The sequence below is a fragment of the Plasmopara halstedii genome (assembly GCF_900000015.1).
Source record: "Plasmopara halstedii genome assembly, contig: Scaffold_350, whole genome shotgun sequence".
In the NCBI taxonomy this organism is placed as follows: domain Eukaryota; phylum Oomycota; class Peronosporomycetes; order Peronosporales; family Peronosporaceae; genus Plasmopara; species Plasmopara halstedii.
The window spans coordinates 739213-759520 of record NW_020187271.1 but is presented as its reverse complement, the minus strand read 5'-3'; the positions used below and the strand labels follow the sequence as shown (position 1 = coordinate 759520).

General features: G+C 43.3%; 8 protein-coding genes across 8 annotated transcripts in view; 5 read left to right on the top strand and 3 right to left on the bottom strand.

Moving 5' to 3' along the window:
- PHALS_09204 (FOG: Zn-finger) overlaps positions 1-951 on the top strand; it is a gene marked incomplete at both ends in the record, with an annotated part of 1552 nt that extends 601 nt beyond the window's left edge. The window contains one exon of the mRNA XM_024724663.1: positions 128-951. Within this exon, the coding sequence (XP_024575517.1) occupies positions 128-951 (824 nt within the window). The remainder of the gene's footprint in view (positions 1-127) is intronic.
- A 119-nt stretch (positions 952-1070) lies between these two features.
- On the top strand, positions 1071-1746 carry PHALS_09203 (RxLR-like protein; the record flags this gene model as incomplete). The annotated part of the gene is made up of 2 exons (XM_024724662.1): positions 1071-1532; positions 1597-1746. 2 exons carry the CDS (start codon positions 1071-1073, stop codon positions 1744-1746), a joined length of 612 nt encoding a protein of 203 aa, XP_024575516.1.
- Positions 1747-1824: 78 nt separating this feature from the next.
- On the bottom strand, positions 1825-2445 carry PHALS_09202 (uncharacterized protein; the record flags this gene model as incomplete). Its single annotated transcript, XM_024724661.1, has 1 exon — positions 1825-2445. One exon carries the CDS (start codon positions 2443-2445, stop codon positions 1825-1827), a length of 621 nt encoding a protein of 206 aa, XP_024575515.1.
- Positions 2446-4799: 2354 nt separating this feature from the next.
- On the top strand, positions 4800-5190 carry PHALS_09201 (uncharacterized protein; the record flags this gene model as incomplete). Its single annotated transcript, XM_024724660.1, has 2 exons — positions 4800-4852; positions 5091-5190. The coding sequence occupies 2 exons, from the start codon at positions 4800-4802 to the stop codon at positions 5188-5190; spliced, it is 153 nt and encodes a 50-aa protein (XP_024575514.1).
- A 4918-nt stretch (positions 5191-10108) lies between these two features.
- Positions 10109-10628, top strand: PHALS_09200 (uncharacterized protein; the record flags this gene model as incomplete). Its single annotated transcript, XM_024724658.1, has 3 exons — positions 10109-10354; positions 10415-10478; positions 10597-10628. The coding sequence occupies 3 exons, from the start codon at positions 10109-10111 to the stop codon at positions 10626-10628; spliced, it is 342 nt and encodes a 113-aa protein (XP_024575513.1).
- Positions 10629-12989: 2361 nt separating this feature from the next.
- Positions 12990-13826, bottom strand: PHALS_09199 (RxLR-like protein; the record flags this gene model as incomplete). The annotated part of the gene is made up of 1 exon (XM_024724657.1): positions 12990-13826. The coding sequence occupies one exon, from the start codon at positions 13824-13826 to the stop codon at positions 12990-12992; it is 837 nt and encodes a 278-aa protein (XP_024575512.1).
- Positions 13827-15351: 1525 nt separating this feature from the next.
- PHALS_09198 (Trypsin) lies at positions 15352-16131 on the top strand (the record flags this gene model as incomplete). Its single annotated transcript, XM_024724656.1, has 1 exon — positions 15352-16131. One exon carries the CDS (start codon positions 15352-15354, stop codon positions 16129-16131), a length of 780 nt encoding a protein of 259 aa, XP_024575511.1.
- A 1317-nt stretch (positions 16132-17448) lies between these two features.
- Positions 17449-17710, bottom strand: PHALS_09197 (uncharacterized protein; the record flags this gene model as incomplete). The annotated part of the gene is made up of 2 exons (XM_024724655.1): positions 17449-17600; positions 17656-17710. 2 exons carry the CDS (start codon positions 17708-17710, stop codon positions 17449-17451), a joined length of 207 nt encoding a protein of 68 aa, XP_024575510.1.
- Between the last annotated feature and the right edge of the window lie 2598 nt (positions 17711-20308).

The window sequence follows — 20308 nt, the reverse complement described above, 5'->3', positions numbered from 1 at the left end:
CGCGAGTCACTCGTAGCGGCGGGTGCAGAGCAACTTCAGTTCGACTCGATAGTATTTAACCATCCACACTGCGGAGAAGAAAACGTTCGACGTCATCAAAGCTTATTGTCACACTTCTATGCTTCAGCGCTCGAGGTTTTGCAAGACGACGAAGAGGACAATGAGAGCGGCATAAGATTGACATTGGCAGAAGGACAGCAAGAACGCTGGCAAGCGGTGGATCGGGGATTGAAAGCAGGATTACGACTATATCGACAGATTGATGACGTCGATAATGATGAGGTCTTTGGACTCGTGTATGAGCGCAAAAGACATCAGAATGCTAAATCGTTCCATCAAGTGACTATCCATGGTGAGAGGAAGAAACAAATGAGTACATTGTTTCTTTTTCGACGACAAGATAGTAAAAGTGCTGCTTCAGCTAAACTTGCGACTATACTACCAGAAATTGATCAAATTCCAATTATTTCTCGTAAACGCAAAGCTGAGAGTGAATTTCCACTGGAGTTTGCATGCACTGAGTGCGAGAGAAGTTTTAAGTGTGCCCAAGGATTACGAACGCACATTCATATGGTACATCATCTTCAAGGTGCAGCAATCGGAAAGGTTCTACTTTCATGCGAAATTTGTGGTCGCACTTTCAAAGAAGAAGATGCTAGAAGACAGCACCAGGTAGCCAAACACGGAAAGGATCGACTAATTCAACCCGATTGGTACAACAAGCAAAAGATTGCGACTCCAAGTGCAGCTAAAAAGGTTTTACCTTCTACCACGATAATCTCGTCATTGAATTGCACGATCTGCCACTTTTCCTTTAGCACAACAGAAGAATTGAGTGCGCATTGGCAAAAACTGCAGCCTCGAATTGCTGGGAAACGAAAGTGTGCAATATGCAGTCGAGAGTTTGATGAAGATCGAGCATTGCGTCAGCATCAAAATTTCTGCGGCTAGAATTCATTTTAACTTTTTTAATGTCGTGAATTGTAAATTGTTACCATGACAAAATAAATGCAGTAGTTACAAACATGAAAAGTGACTGGTTAAAATTCATACCATCACTAATCGACAGAATGAAGGCAGTCAAGTTGACCGCAGCGGTGGTCGTGCTGTTTATGGCGCCTTACGTGCCCATCACAAGCAGTAGAAGCCTTGCAGAGACACCAAACGATTCTATTGATCGTCATTTGCGTCATGAGAGTGCTCAGATTGATTCAAAATTGAAAGAAGTAGAAGGAAAACACGACTCTAATACTCCACTTCAACGTCGTGATCAAACACTTGTGGCTGCCCATCGCGTGTATGATCCGGTATCAGGACTTGCATGCTCGCTAGTGGGAGAGTGTATGTCATGTCCAATAACTGAGAAAGATGAGAGTTTTTGTCGAGAGACGGGATACCGTCAGGAATTGGCCTGCCCTCACTCAAAAGACGAAGCATTGCTTCAAACTTTAGAGGAAAAGCAAACGCCTCGATATCGGCCTTGTTCACCTGCTGATACAGTACGACCAGGCGTTACTTTTGTGAAATTTGAGGTATGCCTTAGCAGATTAGTAGCAATTGCGCCATTGTCACTAACATGTATCGATGTTTACATAGGCAATCATGTCCTTGCTTTTAGCTATATCGGTAACACTACTTCGACGTGAGCGAGAAAAACATATGAGCTCATTTGATCTGCGAAAAGATTCGCGGCAACGCGTAGGGCTGTTGAATAGCAGCGCTTCGGGCGTTAAAGACTCTGATTAACGGTGCACATGTTGATAAAGACTACTAATATTAGTCATTAACACAATCTTCATAATCTACCTTTAAAGTTTATGATCTTCACTTCCTCTTTCGAGAATCAGCTACAATTGCATTCTTCATCTCTTTTTTTCTCTTCTCGCGCTCGATTTGCTCTGCACGCTTTTTGAAAATACCTGAGAGCTTGGGTAGAATTGGCGGAGCGTCTACACGCTCCCCAAAGCACACTGGCGCTGTATTCTCAAAATAGTCCTTTTTCGTATTGCCTGTGGTCTGATAGTCACGCTCGTATCGCTCTTGCTCAGTCATCTTCTTCTCACGCGCCTTCATCTTCTTTTTAGCTAAATAAATCTTACGCTTTTCGTTACTACGTCGACTTTGCTTCGTTGCATCGTAAATTACACGTTTGACTTCCGTGCTGATGCGTTTATTAAAGTCACGCATGGACTCGCCTTCTCGGATCGAATCAATTTGCATATTATTCTTTCTCTTGAACACCACGCCGTCGCTATCGACAGCAGACGTGCGCATGACAAATTGCTCTACTGATTCATCGCTCAACATCTTGCGTCGACGTTTCGTAGAGTGCTTGGAATGGGTAGGTGGCAGATCATACGCTTTTTCCTTCTTACCATTGTTACGTTTTCCCTTAAAAAATGGATCACACTGCTTGAGCTTCCTTTTACCACTTATGCGGCCCATCGCAAGTTTTTTTCGAATTGGAGCAATTTGTAGCTTTTTTCGACCAGTAATTTGTATACTACTTTTTTTTCAAGATGATAAAATCCGCGTTTACTAATACAGATTCACTGACACCATCCGGGTGACAACTTTCAATTTGTAGCGAATACATACGACAAAGGGGTTACTATGTGCCTTGCTTGAGTTTGAGGAAAACATGTCTGCAACCCACAGAGGTTGGATTTGTACGAAACTCGAGAGAGAAGAAGATGAGTATTGTGGCTAACTACTTTCTTGCCATTTCGTTTCCAAAGTGGCACATGTTTGGTATTAAACTGACGAGAAATAATCCTTGCTATACTAAATGATAAACTACCTGCAAACGAGCGCTCCCACTTGAAGCAGAGCGGTTAAGAAATTGTACTTTCATGAGGACTGCACCATCGGTGCCGAATGCTGAAATTAGGGCCAAAGAGTATCGCACGCAATTTGCCCATAGGGAAACGAAGACACGTCACTCCACCCAGACAGGACAGCAAAATTGGTGCAGAAGCCTGACGCATGCATCATTTAATCCTTGGCTTCGCAAAGTACAACACAAGACGGAAAAGCTATAGTGTTACGTTTTTGATGCATCAACCGGAAGTTATTATAGAAACAAAGCTGGATAGGCATTAGAGAGCTGTTACAACTACGACCAAAGCTCGAATCTGAAACAAAACCTCCTCGCAAGCTGGAACTGAGCTGCGATGGTTTTCTCTAGAAGAGGCTTTGATCGGAGTGCGTCAGGCTGATAGTATCAACGGCAACAAAACATTCTTGCCGACGTGGAGCCTCAAATTCGCATGATTTATCCAGGTGAGAGTATTTCTTATACTTTACGAGATGCTAGCAACCGCTCTGATTTACCCGCCAGCCCGCACAATAGGTTCCTCATGGAAAGCTCTACATTTTGCATCGAGTAGCGCGAGCAGAGATAACCCTCCCGCAGAAAACTTTGGTGGGTACTTTTGGTTGCGGTGACACGTCATTCTTCTCTGTGTTTGATAGTGGCCGAAGCTAAGGCATGCAATGTTTTGATGCTCTCTATGATCCTCATATTTTTCAGTGGCTTGAGATATTCCGAGGACACATGGACTCAAAACCGTATTACACCAAAAACGCGCAAGTTGCTTGGCAACCCCATTGCATTTGGTATCAGCTGTCTTCACTTCCTCGGCCAAGTTGAAGTGTAATGTAATGTATCCACTGCAAGGATCGTAAAAGAGTTCTTAAACTATCTGAACAAGAATTCCAAGCGTCCAGCTATTGACTTCGGGTGGCAGACATTTGAAATTGCCAAAGATTTGGCCATACTCAGTCAAAGCAAACGAAACGTTGTGCTAGCGGTCACTCCACTCGAAGGCTGCATGCTCGAATGGGCACTCAAATGTGAATAAGGCATCTACAAAGACGAAAGGTCAGAAATTTATATGTCTTGGGTACGCGCTTCGCTTGATCAGGCATGCCGTGTCCACCTAAAAATTCTTGTCCACGCGCCAAACAAAGCGATAACAAGCAGACTGTATTCGAGAGTTGAGAGTTGAATCTACATGGGTGCGGATAAATTATCTCATCATGGAATATCTCCGTTCAGGTGCAACTCCCGCCGGGATCTCTGGCGTCCCTCAAATTTGATCTAAAGGTGCTATAAGTGTCGCATTTAATTTTGGACAAATTTCTCAAAGCGAGGTCAGCGGACAGAAGGAGAAAGCTCTACGAGCGCGGCAGGAGCGAAGGATAGCAGAAAAGCTTGGGAGAAAGCGATCAATCTCTGGCTGTTGAGCAAGCCCCGCTGTTCCACGAAGACGATATTATCAAACATCAACAACCTGCGTAATGCTTTCTCGGGTGTGAGATTTGCAAATAGACCTGGTATATTTACAAGCATCGTTTGATCACTTATAATCAAAGCTAGCGGACTGTACGTCGATGTATCAATAATATCAGATGAAAACACGATATCCGTGCAGTTTGCAAAATGTCAGCATTCAAATGATTAGATGGCCTCGGCAGCGTAGAACAATGTCTGGCACCAAACCTTGATTATAGATACGATTTCATCCTAGGTATTTTCTAGATAGAACTTCTTTAGCCTTCTATCGACTGATATTAATTATGTTAGGCGCTTTGTGTGAGGCATTGGTGAGTTATGTGTTTGTCTTTGCTTGGCAAAAGAAGCGCTTATTGGTGCAGCCACGGCGCTGCGATAGCTTTGATGAAGCGTAGATGACTGTCCGGGCTAATTAGCAACGATGTTGCTGAGTTTTTGGGCAGATCTCGGAAGGCAAAGGTGGCAGTAAGCCCGCATATTTAAAGTTATCGAGTGATCAGAGATGGTTTATAGCGGTCGCTGGAGTCTACACCTGATGACACTGCAGAGACCGCGGTACCATTTATGTTGTTGTACCTTGAGTGTGTCTTTAGAAAAGCGACTGATAAGAGCAAAAATCTGGTGTCTTATGTAAGAGAAGAGAAGAGAAGAGAATAGTGGTAAAAATTTTAATTTAAAACGAATTTGATTCACTTTTTCTATTAATTTTTTTTAATAAATTGGGAATGTTAAGCGTAAATTATGAACATTTATTAGAGACGAATTTAAAAATTCGTCTCTTCTCTTCTCTAAGAGCCGACGATGATTACGACCGATTGAGTAGCGGTAGTTTAGAGGAGACAAGTGATAGTAAGATGCAATTAGATGGCCCAAGCATTAAAGTTGTTAAGTAAGGTTCACAAAATCGGTAACGGTACTGCTGATCTTGCTGTACCACGTGACGCACTCACCGTGCGGGCTGGAAAACCCCCGATGTTTTGGCAAGCAGAATACTCCTTCATGAAAGGATCACCGGGAGAGTCCGAGTAGTGACAAATCTTCCTACATTCCCTCCAGTATGAAGTCTTATTGAGCATGAGAAACTATTCTAGGATATTTCTGGAAAAAGTACCAGAAAATGAAATCACCAGAATGGTACCTTTGACTGGTACCGAAGGAAGGAATGAGCTTATCGTGCATCATTAATGGGCTTATTTTTTCGTGAATCGCCGCGCCTTTAATGCCAAAAGTTGAATTGATTACTAATACGATTTTGACATAATATTTACTTTTTCTTGGATCACTTTCACGACGTGGTAGCAAGAGACCCACCATAAGGTCCTTTTCCCGGAATTTGATACTGCGTCACACGACAAATTTTCTAGCCACGTTGTGGTTTAAAGTAATACACACTTTCTTTCGTGTAAAGTTCAAAACGACTTTCATAAAATATTGTGAACTACCGCATTTCGCACCAACTTTTGTTTCAGAAAATCTAGTCCAGTCGCGAATTCTACATGCTTCTAATAAGCAGATTGCACGTTTGACTCCATTTCGATTACCTAGTTGATGGTTTTAACCAACTGCGCCAGGAAAATGTTTATTTCTACATCGAGCCGGACGTTCTTGGGATTGTTGATTCTGCCTCAGGGATTGTCTCTTGCACCATCATTGTTCAATATTCTGCTTCAATATCCGCATCTTGCAAATGCACAAGCCTGCTCCGACGTCTTGCTGTGCAGCGGACGAACTGTCGAGTGTGAATCAATTCATCAGACACTTGTGAGCTGTGCTCGAAGGTATGCACAACCGTGTATTGTTCGCCACTTTAGAGGCATGTGTCTTTGTTGTAGACAACACCTTTCTTCAGGCTGCTTTAACAAAACGTATAGGAAGCATTCTGCAAGGTGAAGGGCACCGAGTATTGGCTAGGGCTTCTTTTCGAAGGGCACATAAAATGGCTTGGTCTGGCCTATATCTTGCGCGAGTATACAGAATTTGACGCCGACATGGCACGGACCCTCATCGAGCTAGACCCTGGTTGTTTCAGTGGTTCCTTTGGCCAGCCTGCCGACTTCAAAGAGTGCTGGGAATCCCCACTAGTATGCAATCTTGTTTAGACGAATAAAAGATGCATCCAAAAATACCAGCATTAAAGTCGTTGTGAATCGTCGGAGCAACATTAATAATCTTGCGGTAATAATTGTGTTAAAATGAGGTTAGCGCTTTGCTCAGAATTGTTTGGCAGACTTTGCCCAAGGTGCTAGGTACCAGATATGACACGCTAATTGCTGAGGATCCGCAGAGAGATGGCTACTTAGTCAGACCTTCTCTCAATCGCGTAGTGAAGAAGATACACTGAAAGACAGTGCTGTAAGAACTGCGGTGCTGGAGCGACATGCGTCCATTCATAGAGGTACTTAGCTTTTGTTCGTCACAAAGTACGCAACCAAGCGAAAAAAACCATCCACAATTGTCAGCACCTCCTTTTCTAAACCGTTCGCATTGGTCTTATCATATCGGTAAGAACTAACGCCAATACGCGTGCTGTCTTGGACATCGATAGTGAAGGTGTGATATCACGGTCTGCTTTCCTTCATGCATTCACCGTAGACGTATTGATGATACGACCTAACAGTGAGCATACCGTTCATGACACGCTGCGCTTAGCCATACTGCTCTCACTTGGATGTCCCATGCGAGCGTAACATTGCTCCCATTGATTGTCGACCTTAGCAGACTCCACGAATAGTGCTTTTCCTTGCTTGTAGTTGAGAACTTAGGCCTTGCCGACCTTTATACCACTGCTATAGACAGCACTGGTAAGGCCCCAGACGACACATCAGGAATTCTGAAACCTAAAGCGTAGGCTGCGTTCTGCATAGAGCAATTGTCTGTCAAGCCCTGGAATGTACAGTGCATACAACATCTTAAAACGCCGACAATCATTCTCGGTCAGCTTAGCCGGTTCTTTACCACAGCCTCGCAATTTCCCGCCGTCCACAATAGTCATATCGATGTTAGAGGCCGACTCATCATATTCCAATAGGTTTCCCGATGCAGAGTCATGTGCGATGTCGCGCCGCTACCATTAACCATACGTCGAATCTTTTCACGCCGATAGAAAATACCGCATCATCCTCAGCAACGTCGGTTCCTTCCAACAGTCCTGCTTCATGTGACCAACTTTATTACACTCGAGGCACTTGCTCTTGAAACTATCCCGCGTTTCCCTGAGCCGTTCCCTTGTCGTCCGTTAACACGGCTGTTCCTGATTCGTTCACCATTACCGTGAACAAAAACAGCTTTTGCTGCTGCCCCCTTCTTTCGCAGCTGTTTTTTCTGCTTAACAACTCTACTTGACATTCTCCATAATGGACGCAATCAGCTCGTACTCTGTCGGAAGGTTGCTCAAAAGTATTAGAAGCTGCCGTGCCGGCCCTACAAGTGCCTGGAGACCGTTAACCACCTCATCAAAGGCACTTAATCGCTTGGACATTGTCAAACTACACCTCATTATTAAGTCATAAAGACCGCTCGTCATCCCGACACGATTGTTAAGCAGTGTGTTCCAAGCCTACTTAGCCGTCGTCGCAGGCCGTGTCTATGCCTAAGACGTTGATGCCCAATGATTTGATGAACATATGCCAAAACTTCGCATGTCAAACTCCCAGTGAAAGCAGTTTATCTGCCCAGGAGGATTTTGGCTCACTTGGACGTAGCTGTCGTGTAAAAGCGGAGCGGGCTAGGTCGTGGTCTTGTTGCGGCTGTCAACCTGTCGGTTGTTGGTAATACCCGAGGAGAAAATTTATAAGATCCTTAGTTACGTCGTTGTGCTACTTCCGCGCCTACGGAACGTAACCCAATTTATGAAGACCGATATTTACAAGCTTCGTTCTCCTACTTCCAAATCGTAGTAAATCTATTATGCATAGCACATGTGTCGTACTGTCAAAACTCAATCTAGCAATAAACCGTTTCTTTTTCATATGTGTTCACGATTTTCATGCTACGCGTTGTAAAATAGTATTTTTTAGAAGAGAATGCTTGTCATAAGAGCAATCAGGTGCAATTTGGCGACCTTGTATACGTATTTTCTCGATACTCTGCACTATTCGAATATTACATAGATGTTTGAGTCTCAATCCTGGGTATCAAAACACTCCGGATTGCCATGGAAACTAAATGATTGGATATTTAAATTACCTTGCTTTCTCAATATGTAATGACTCGGCCTATGCTCTGCTAAAAAAGAGGACGTGATATTGAACCCTCTCAGTAAGAGTGAGTATATAGCAAATTCAGTGACGAATCGTCTTGATCTTAAATGAAAACTGCCGAAACCAGTGCAGCTGCGTTGCCGTGTAGCATGCACGGAGTAAGACCCGACAAGTAAGAAAGTTAATAGAATAATTATAACTACATGCGAGTCCTGGCTGAGCGGTACTCCAGTGCCTCCTATCCGAGTGTTCGTAAATTGAAGGCATGAACGTCATAAGGCGTGTTTGCATTAAAATTTACATGTGTTTCCCGACAGAGATATTTCTCCCTGCTAATAACAACCCTGGTCTACTCGCCAAATCAGTATCCGTTCGGCGGTGGTGGCTCCTATAGCTGGCTCTCATGTGCACGCTCGGTTGCAGCGAGACATTCTCAATGAGTTGCTGTACGTTGCTGTTCCCATATTTGGATGCGCTCTCTAAAGCATGTCATCGACCTGAGTGATAGAAGGCATCTTCAGCGGTTTGAAAATGTATTGCGGCCTGAGCGTAGAGGAAATTTTTGTTCCATATGATTGTCAAGACACGTTTAATTGAGAGCGGGTTAGTAGGATGGCTTCAGCAAGCCCGCGTAGAACAGAGAATGCGCTTGAGTACTTGCTGGAATATTAAATAAGTAATCCAATCATTCTTGATTGGCAACTGTGAGCGGTAAGATGTAGTTAGGACGCAATTTGGACTTGTAGATCGCGGACCCTGCATGCATAAATATACACTTGAGCCCATCACCCACTTGTTTTGCCCTCCTCTGGTATTGGTAACTTGCTTTTGCACATCTTGACACCAGCGGTTAGGCCGTACACTGGCCGCATGATACTGGCAAAAATGTATATCTGCTACAAAGTGGAGCTAAGCTGATATCAGCAGATCGACAACCCCCTATCAAAACCGTAGTACCTAGTGGTGGTGTCCAAGGAAAAATACGGCGAAAACAAAACGTAAAGCCTGTACAAGCATTCACTGTACTATAAACACATGTCACTAAGCTTGCGGAGGTCAGGGCACTTTACAAAAATCAATGGAGAGAATGGATTAAATATCCCCGCTCTGACAATGGAGCCGAATACGTAAACATGAAGGTAACAGATATTTGTACTTGGCATGGTATTATGCGCCAGCGTACTGTATCGTTTTGTCCTCAGCAAAACGGAGTGGCGGAACGGTCGAATTGCACGAACATGGAATGGCTCGACGCATTATATACACTACAAAGGCATATCAACGATATGGTGGGCAAAAGCTGTAAGCACTGCAGTGTATCTGGTCATTCGTTCGGTAATTACAGAATTGTCGAGTATGACGCCATATGAGGTAGGCGTTAAGGAGAAGCCCTAAATGGAACACATGTTTGTGTTCTGGTCAAGATTGCGCTCACGTCGATGATGCAAATAGATAAGCTCGAATCCAATAATTTTAAGTGTGTATTTGTCAGGTACGCAGAGAACAAAAAGGCGTACCCTGTCTTCTACAAGGAAGCGTCCAAGGACAAGGTATCACGAGCAGTTAGGCTTGACAAGTGTGGGGTGAATGGTATATACGATACACCGTAGTCATGACACGAAACAGCCATCCATGTATCCAGAGAGAGAAGGATGCAGCAGCAGCTTCGATTCCGGTTGGCCAACGTCCGTTGCCAAATGAGACCATGATAGTCGTCGAGGAATTCGTTCACGATTTTAAGATGGATGAGGTAGAGTTGGAACTTGATACTTGTGTGCAAAAGCCTCTTGCACTAGAATATGGACCACTAGCTGGCCTTGAACTGGCAGATTACAATGCCCTGCAACCATTTCAGGAGGTTCGTTTGGTACTTCGTCCGGGCTTGTGATTGGGTGATGATCAAAGGTCGGAATGAAAGACACCACCTCGAAGCGTCCAAGAATCGACAAAAGTGGACGGACTACTGCTGAAACAGTGTAAGCGTATGCGGCGAGAATAGATGACACTCCTCACACCAAACAGTACATCGACAAAATCACAAGTGATGAGGCAGTGGCAAGGCGAGAGGCAATGGAAGCTGAACTGCGATCACACGAATAGAATGGTACTTTTGTCGCTTTGTACCGCGCTAACGAGTCATCCGATTGGGTGTCGGTGGGTTTTCGCCAAGAAGCGTGGTGGGACGGTCCGGTTAAACGCTAAAGGGCACGGTTGGTGGCCAGAGGGCCAACCAAAAGTATGGGTTGAATCTCTATGATATGTACTCTCTTGTGACGAATATGATCCCAATTTGTGTTGTTTTGGTGGTATGCGCCACAGACGCTTATGTGATGGAACAATGTGATAAAGATATAGCATTCCTGAATAGCGAACAAAAGTAATGCGTATTCACGGAGGTAACGTCCGGTATCAAGAACGCTAGATGTCACGTTTGTTTGCGGAAATAGGGCCATCTATGGGTTTAAACAAGCAACATTACCTAGGACAAAACGAACCACAGTGTCTATGTGAAGAATGGTTCCAAGGGTTGTGATGCAGACCAGTGCGTGTATGTGAAGAGCCCCAAAAACGGCTTTGTATACGTCTATCTGTATACGATATATCGCAACCAAGACCCGTGATGAAGTCCGTCAAATCTAAGGTGCGCTTAGGACGCTTTCAAGATGAAGGATCTTGATGAGGTATATTTTATGTTAGGGATGGAGATCGACTACGACAAGAGGAACGGAACGCTGATGATCAAGCAGCCACGATGCATCGATGATGTGACGGAGCAATTTGGTAGGCAGATTATCTCGGTGATTGCGCCAGTACTTCCAAACACAAACTGTCAAAAGATAAGTCGTCATGATCCGATAGCAGAAGCCACTGAGGTATAGTCACGACCGTATATACGTCTGATCGGTATATACCAGGCCTACGTGGTAACACAACTGTCAAGATTTCTCGAGAGCTCAGAACAACAACACTGACGAGCTGCAATTCTTGTGCTTCGTTACTGGAAGACAACAAGCCTGCATACAATCGAGTACGGAAGACAATATTGTGGTTGAAGCAATCATAGACGCGATTGGGGGAGCAAGATCGACTACAGGCGTTTTGTATCAGGTATGATGGTCAGGATCGGGAATGGTTCAGTATTGATCATTTCGAAGCTCTTTATAACAGTGGCGCTGAGCTCAGCAGAAGCAGAATACATGGAGCTGAGCTTATGCACCCAAGAGGTATTGTGGACGAATGGAATGTCAAAGGACACGGGAAGGGTCAGGAATACGATACTCAAATCTGGGAAGACAATCAAGGCACTGGCACCGGCAATGAACGCTGTTTATCATGTCAGAACCAAGCATGTGGGTATCAAGCATCACTTCACGGGAGAGAATGCTGAGTACAAGACGGTTAGAATAGACAACATTGACACGAAAAGCAAACTCGCGGAAGTGCATTCCAGGGCACTCGGGACCAAGACGCTCAAGTTTCTATGCGAAGAACATCAAGACTTATCCAGAGCTTAAGCGGACACATCATTAGTAGCGAGTCGAGTGTTATGATTACACAACTTAATGCATTTACGGGACAAGCGATAGCGTTACGAGGTTAACGATAATGCATACGGTGGGAGTCATGGTTACAGATATGATTACGGACGTCGCGACAGTTGTTTATCGGTCTGGAGAAGTCGGTTTGCATTCAGTATGCTTAGAGGTAAGACAGCATAGCGAACAAAAGACCTTCTGAATTTTCACTTCGGCTTTTACGAAAAAAGCAACAAAAAACCGTGTAATCAATCTTCGGATTTGAACCGCTCATCGAGATAGTGGAGCCACGACTAGGCTAGTCTTAGCTCGTTCTCTATACGAACAAATGTAAATGTCAAGCATGTAAGCTAGACATATAGTCGCAACATCATTTTCCAATAGTATTGAGAGCGGTGTCATCGCAACACATATTTACTCGATGTTAAGATTGTTCTGACCTGTCTTTCTTTCGATCTGATAACACAAACGGTACTAATAGAGTGATGCAATTGCATCCTTAATGATTTTTTGTATTCGGTTGAGCGCCACAACGCCGAACATTTGGCAGAAATGACAGCATAGCTCGAATTTTCCTTAAACTGACGTGCTAGGTAGCCATCACGAATCTTGATAATGGTCGATATATATAATAATATGAGCAAAGAACGGAAGTCACAATGACATGAAAAGCAGTCAACGAACTGTCAGATCTATTGCCACTCAAGATACCAGTTGAGACAATGACATTTTATCAACATCATTCGATTTGAAATTGTTCAATTGAATTTGCCAAACGTTCGAAACACTGAGTTCAACACCCATAATTAAAAAAAGATAGAACGACGTGTATTTGAGCTAGTGACTTCTGTCAACTACGGTACTAGATGCGAGATCTATCGGTTATCCAAATGGAGAACTCTAGGTTAAAAAGGCTTCAATGACAATGTCAAAAAGCTTTTTACAAAAGACGTTTCCTTACTGAGTCTGATTAGGAGAATTTTTACCTTCGTTGATGACGGAATTGATCCAGGCCAATGATGCTGACACACGAGAGGTGATGGCCGGCACACCTGCATGACCTCCATCTCCCCAGCCACTAGTAATGCCAATGAGAACATCATCCGAGTCTCCTTCATCATTCTCTATAATGAGTGGAGCACCACAGTCCCCGATGCCAAAGCCTTTGCCAGGAATACCTCCTGCACACAAGTCCGTGACGTCGACTCGATAGTTAGCAAAAAGATCTTTGCACTCTTGCCAACTCCAAATCTCAAGATCGACACCGCGCAACTCATCCGAGTACTCAACGTCGTCTTCGTTGGTTTTCTCGGCGTATGATCCCCATCCCATTATTTTCGCAGGCATTCCCCTTTTGATTTGCGAGTCATCCTGTAGAGGAAGGCTAACGGGTTTGGTCTTGCTTGGCACTTCCAGAGTAAAAATGGAGAGGTCGTAGGCAGCTTCGTCGGAGTTTAAGTCGAGCTTTGGGTGGGTCTCAACCTTGACGATCTTGATCCGCTCACCATCGTCAGTGTGGTTGACAAAGTGCGAGTTGACTGCGGCAAAATATGGTCCTAGCTCACCCTGGACGCCTGCACAGATCGACGAGGAGAGACAATGCAGAGGACTGATGAGAGCACAGACGCAGTGGTTGGATGACTCAAGGCTCGCGCGGACACCGACAACATACGGTTTTGACCCCATCGGAATGATATCACCTCCGATAATGAGCTGCCGCGAAGTGTGGTCAGCGTTAACGACAATACCGGCCAGGGTCATTGATGCAGTGGCAACTATAGCGGCAGCTTTCATTTTGTTCGAAAGGGTGTGAGTAGAAGAAGGAAAAATCAAAAGTGCTTTTTCACGTTAAACATGCTTCGAGTACACATCGTTTTTGTTATCAGAGAAGACGCCTTTCGGTTATCATCACTTCTTCTGGCATTGTGATGCGACAGGATAATTCTGAGATCGGATTGTCTAGTCGTAGGCTGGGAAGAACGCAAGCAATTCCGAGGCAGGTCGTGGCACGTGCGAAGACTAATTCTTCATTGCACTGTACATAGCAGTGTCTGCATGCAAAGCCTTAAGGCTGGTCATTGATTCTATCGAATGGACAAAAGTCTGGAGTGCAAACATTGAGTCACATACTTGGAAATGGAAGTCAACGAGTGAGATAAATGATTTGAGGTTCTTCTCTTTAAGTATCAAAGAGTTGAGATTGTCACATAGTGTGTCACTCTTGGTTCCTTTTCTTGAATTCAAGTTTTCCAGACGTAGAATTTATTGGCACAATCTCGTTTGTTTTGCTGTGAAATAGGCGAAAATGCGATGTGGACAAAATACCAGTTGACCTTACATACTATCAAGCTTGGGGTCAATACCTTGCTATCTACGCCTACATTACGTTCGACGCGTAGTTGCGAGTACATACAAACAGTAGAAACATTATTCTTTGGTAGTTGTGTATCAGGTCTCGAATTCCGTAAAGCAAAGCACATTGTATTATACCACAATCATAGTAAGTTTCTATGATACATCAAAGCTTGAACTCCCATCTTACTTTGTTCAAAATCAACAACTTTTGTTTCTATAGCCAATGAAGGTATCCGTCGACGCTTTGATAGAGAATTGATTACTGCCAGTTCAATTTTCTGTACAAGATCTTCAATGATTTTGTACTTTTTTTTGTAAAGGCAACTTATATTTGGATGAATACAAAGTTCTTGGCAATAATTCTTTTTTTATTTGTAAGGTAAACATTTGCATAGATATTGTATTCCCAAAATAATTCTAGTGTGTTCAAAAAGGGGCAGGAAATTGACAATCAGACTCCAACGAAGCTTCCAAAAATTAGAAGTTAAAATTCAAATTGAGCCGGTTGTACTACAACATGGCGCGTTTGAGTAGAAGAGAAGCATGAAGACATCGACTCAGTCTTTAACGTGAGCTTTTCTCATAAACGATTTTCAAAATTCTATCTTAGGTAATTGATGCATCGTAATCGTGACCTTGTGTACTGTATGCGATACTCCATTCAGTCATTTTCTCGCCAGCTGGAAGACTCGATCTCTAAATTTTATCATGTCGTAAGCTTTAGACATGTAGGTGAATGGTTGACGTAGCTCTAATCATCACAAGATAGCATCTTTAAGAGCTCTATAATCAATCCTAGTGCCTGGAATGATTCAAATGCGATAAATTGATCAATACTAAGTTCGTGAAAGTAGCTAATCATGTGATCGTGACCAAAACAAAACCTTTTTTCAAAAGCAGCATTTGAATTCTTTCCTTCTACCAGCCATCACATCTCCAAGCCATCAAATTTGTGCTCGACACGATGAAAATTATTACCGCGTCTGCTGCTATCTCAGCGGCCATTGCTAGCGTAATTGTCGACGCTGGTCACAATTCTCGAAATCTCATTCTCGGAGGTGATGTCGTACCAATTGGCACGAAGCGATACACCGCTATGATTTTTGATCCCAATGAAGAGCTTATCTGCTCTGGTGTTCTTATCTCCTCTTTACACTTGGTGACCACGGCATGGTGTGCGGGCTCTGACCGAAACGATAAAACTCTCACTACTGTAACGCTGGGTGCGCATTATCGCAACGATACTGGTGAGCACCATAACATCGTTAAGGTCCAGTATCATCCAGAATTTTCCAACGAAACTTTTTCACACGACTTTGCTCTATTGACTCTCGATAGTGCAAGTGCTATAACACCCATCAAGCTTCCTAAAAGTGACGATTCAGACATTACCTATGGTTTGGTGACAAAGGTCGTGGGTTGGGGAGAGACTTCCTTTCCCGACGGAGAGTTATCCGATGAACTACGAGGAGTCAACGTTTCCGTATGGACAAACGATGAGTGCGCACGTATTTTTCAAGATCTTGAGCAATCGTACGTGTGTGCCGGCGGTACTCCCGGCAAGGGCGCTTGCCATAATGATTATGGTTCTCCAATCATCAAAGAAAGTGCATTAGGAGAGTCAGAAGACATTGTCGTTGGTCTGCATTCGATTAGCATCAAATGCGGAGCTGCTGGGGAGCCCTCACTGTATTCTCGTATGTCAGCTGGTGTAGACTGGATTCGTAAAGAAATTGGCGTTTGAGGTACGTTCCATTCTGGAAGTGGTTATCAATTGGTAAAGTTCCAACAATAAAGCTACCTAATTCCTTGAAAGTATTTTTTTGATTTAAATAACATGCTTTTTATCTCTACTTGTTCGATCTGCTTGGTATGTTAGCTACAGTTGCATTTAATGTTTGAAAATCCGTATATGTCAGGTATGAAATCGTACTTCATCTCCAATCGCTCAATCAGTGCTACTGTTTCGAGAGCTGAATTTATTCTGGTCCTTCTAAAGTATATTTTAGATTCACACCATGATAACAGAGTATCCTAAGCAAACCGAATGGTCGAATGCCGCGCATATCAATTCAATTGACATTCACAGAAGCTTACGAACCGCATTCACTATGGCGAAGGTGTGCACCCTGCATATAAGATGGATACATTGTACCAAACTACAAGCCCCGTAAGCAACTTGTACATATCTGCTCAACTAAAAGTGTCATATCTACAATTAGTGCTAACGCATAAAGAACACTGTACTCTTCAAAAAAATCAAATAGAAACCTCTATACGGATGTATTCATGTCGTACAACCGTATAAGACTTCTGAATATCCAAAAAACGGAATCAGCTCGCCCTTAATTTTGAATTTGTGATCCAAAACAGTACGTAATATTGTTGGGTCTCGAGTGCCTTTTGAAAGTATGTCAAATTCGCCGAAATGGCTCCGGCTCCAGAATATTTACATCTTTTCCTCTCCTTTCTTCTCTTCTTGTTCGCACGGAACATGCTAAGCTTTTTGCATCGAGGTTGTCATGGAGTCTTTGGCGAAAGATTTAGCAACGGTTGTCATGCACATTGCACAGCCAAAGCTTTGACTCGAAGACTCCTGTATGGAACGCACAGAGATTACTTCCAAACACTCCACTCAGAAGCGAATTTGTGGGACTTTAAAGCATCGAAGTACTTAATATCCTCTATTTTTCAAGAGTGACATACGGTACGAGGAAATCTATCTTAACGATTACTACATCTATTCTTTTACTATGCTTCTTGATTCACCTGTCTCTATAGCTTGACTTGAGGGTAACGGTCTACATGCCTTATAAAATCATCCTTTGCCGAGTCCCATCGTCTTCATGAGGTCAGATACTTATAACCTTTGAAGACTCACTACTACACAAAAGTGTAATATGAGCTTCGTACTGATATCCAGAAGTACAAGATGTTCGATCATAAACACTTCATTTTGCGCCCCAAAAGAGATGCAGACGAGTATATCTTAGCCGGCAACACGTATAATCAATTAAGTTTTCGTTTATCCCGTGCTCTAATACCCGTGTCGTCGCCTAGCTTACGCGCATGTTAAATCACCAAAGATCATGTAGTCGCTCAACATTGTTAACAGGCGTCGTGTATATAGCATAGCGTAAGGTTCCTTGATACGACACTCATTGTCTTTGCGCTCGAATGCGACAAGTTGATGTGCAAATGCCTTGGCTCGCGCTTGGTCAAATAAGGCATTGTGAGCATCTCAAACACGACTCATCTGCATTTATACAGCAATGTTTAAGCAAAATATCTCGGGCTGGCAGTGTCCGTACCATGAGGCTCATTGTAGTCTCAAGTCGACGCTATTCGAATGGAATGAAACATGTGCCTAGAATAGGTCGTTAAGCAATGGCCATTACAAAACAATTTGGCGAAAGGAGACTGGAGACATTCAAGTGGAACACGGCGCTCGCATTCATATCAACCAGGCAGCCTGATGAAATTTACGACCTCACCTCTCCCTTTTGAATGTCACTTAGACAACATGGTGGAGCAAGTGACCCGTTTAACGTGCTGCTTCGTGACCACATCATGAGATCTGCTACAGGTTTGAAGCAAAACGTGGGCTTAAGTCGCGTTCTTTCTGGATCTTAGCATAACAAAGACATGCTTTTCGGGATGAAGAGACTAAAGGCAAAAATATTATGGAACTGGATGCGAATTTGAGCTTTACATACTATCAAGTTTGGGATCATAGATTTGTTCTCGATGACTACAATGTGTTCTACTCCTACTCACAAGTTGATTAAAGTAGCAGGAACAATATCAATTGGTACTTGTCCATTGTAAATCTCGATCTCCTGTATAGTAAAGCAAGCGTATTGCGCCGCAAGCGTAGAAGTTTCTGTTATTCAACAGAGCTTGTGATCATTGTCTTACTTTTATATAAAGACCAAAAAGCTTATGCAGTTTGTTCTACTTGCTAAAGCATCAAGCTATCTATGACACTTTAGTGCAGGTGTTGGTTCAAGCAGGACATTAAAAGTGAATACATTAAACTGTTAGATCGTGGTTCATCAATCCAATTACATCCAGTCTAAAAGCTACATGCATATGCTTGTAGTTGATGTTGCAACATCAACGTCAGCATCAACTGCTACTGCAACAACAACTACCACCATGCAATTGTCATCCTAGTGTCTAGCGTGTTTTTTAACACTCCCACTCATGCTTGATTTAGTATCAGATAAGGACTTGATACCACTGGAGGCACGTAGTTCAGTGAAACGAGTTGTCGCCAATGCCTTCGTCATCATGTCAGCAAGTTGATGGTTTGTCGAGATATATTTGATTTCAAATACACCGTTTGAGACGCGCTCACGGACAAATGGTGGCGAATATTAATATGCTTTGAACGTGCATTGTAACCGACATTGTGCGCCAAGGCACTGGATCCCTATTTATCCTTATAGATTACCGTTGGACTTGACTGTTTGTAACCAAGTTCTTTCATTAACGTTAGAGCACAAGCGACTTCCTGTGTGCATAGGCTTAAAGCCATGTATTCTGCTTCAGCTGAGCTAAATGCAACCGTCTTCTGATATTTTGCTTTAAAGACAACCGGTCCACCATCCGAAACACCAGATACTGATCGTCGATCATCTACATTGCTTCCCCAGTCTGCATCACTAAACGCAACCAGAGATTGTTCCGAAAGACCCCCACTGAAAGTCAATATGATAGATCGACTTGTATACAAATACCGCAGTATACGAATTGCAGCCTTCCAATGTGCCTGGCCAGCGCAAACCAGGAAACGACTGAGATGAGATACAGCATAGCATACATCTGGTCTAGTACCCAGTACAACGTATAGTAGACAACCCATCAATGAACGAAATAGTCGTTTCTCCATTGCTTCTCTCTCATCCGTTGTCTTTGGAGAGTCATCTCGACTAAACTTCATTCCACTATCACTTGGGTTCTGGGCTGGCTGTGCATTTGATTGATTGGAACGCTTAGCTACTTTCTAGATGTAGTGTCTTTGTGATATAGTTAGCGTCTTCTTCTTCATTACATGATTTATTTCCATTCCAAGGATCAACTTTGCTCGACCCAAATCTTTGATACGAAATCGTTGAGAGCTTTTTAATTTGATTTCATCCACTTCTTCAATGGTTCTGGCCACTATTAGCATACCATCAATGTATAGGCAGATATAAATCACAGACTCAGGTCAGTTTCGAACATAGATGCATGAATCAATCGCTGAAGGTCCCAGTGTTCATTAAAACGTCGTTGATGGTCTTGTTTCACACGTGAGCCGCTTGCTTGAGGTCGTAAAGGGAACGGTTCAATTTCCGTACTTCGCCTTTGTCGCATTATAATCCATCAGGCACTCTCGTGTATACCAACTTATCGAGTATTCCATAATGAAAAGCATAATCCGCATCAAATTGGAAAATCGATAGACCGTGGTAACAGCATACTAATAATACTATGCGGATGGAAATCAAGTTTGCTACTGGTGTGTAGGTTTCAAAGAAATTTATACCAAACCTTGGCTAAATCCCTGTGCAACGAGGCTCGCCTTGTATCAAAGGATCTCACCATGTTCGTTTCTTCTTTATCGCGAAAACCCACTTTGATCCAATAGTTTTCATACCAGACTTGAAATCCACATTATCCCATGTGTTGCTGCGAACTGATTAGTCAATCGCATTCTGAATAGCTTGCTCCCACTGATTTTTGCACTCTCCATTGGTTGCGTCGCTCAATGATGTCGGCACATCAGCCATGAATGCTACCATGCCATCATCGTCATTAATCCGTGAACTCTTTGATGGTCGCACATCCATATGATCAGAGCCATCATGCTGACGGTCTCCCTCCACTGGCTCATCAACACCAATGCGTCTTTCTGGAGTGGCATTGGACTCAAT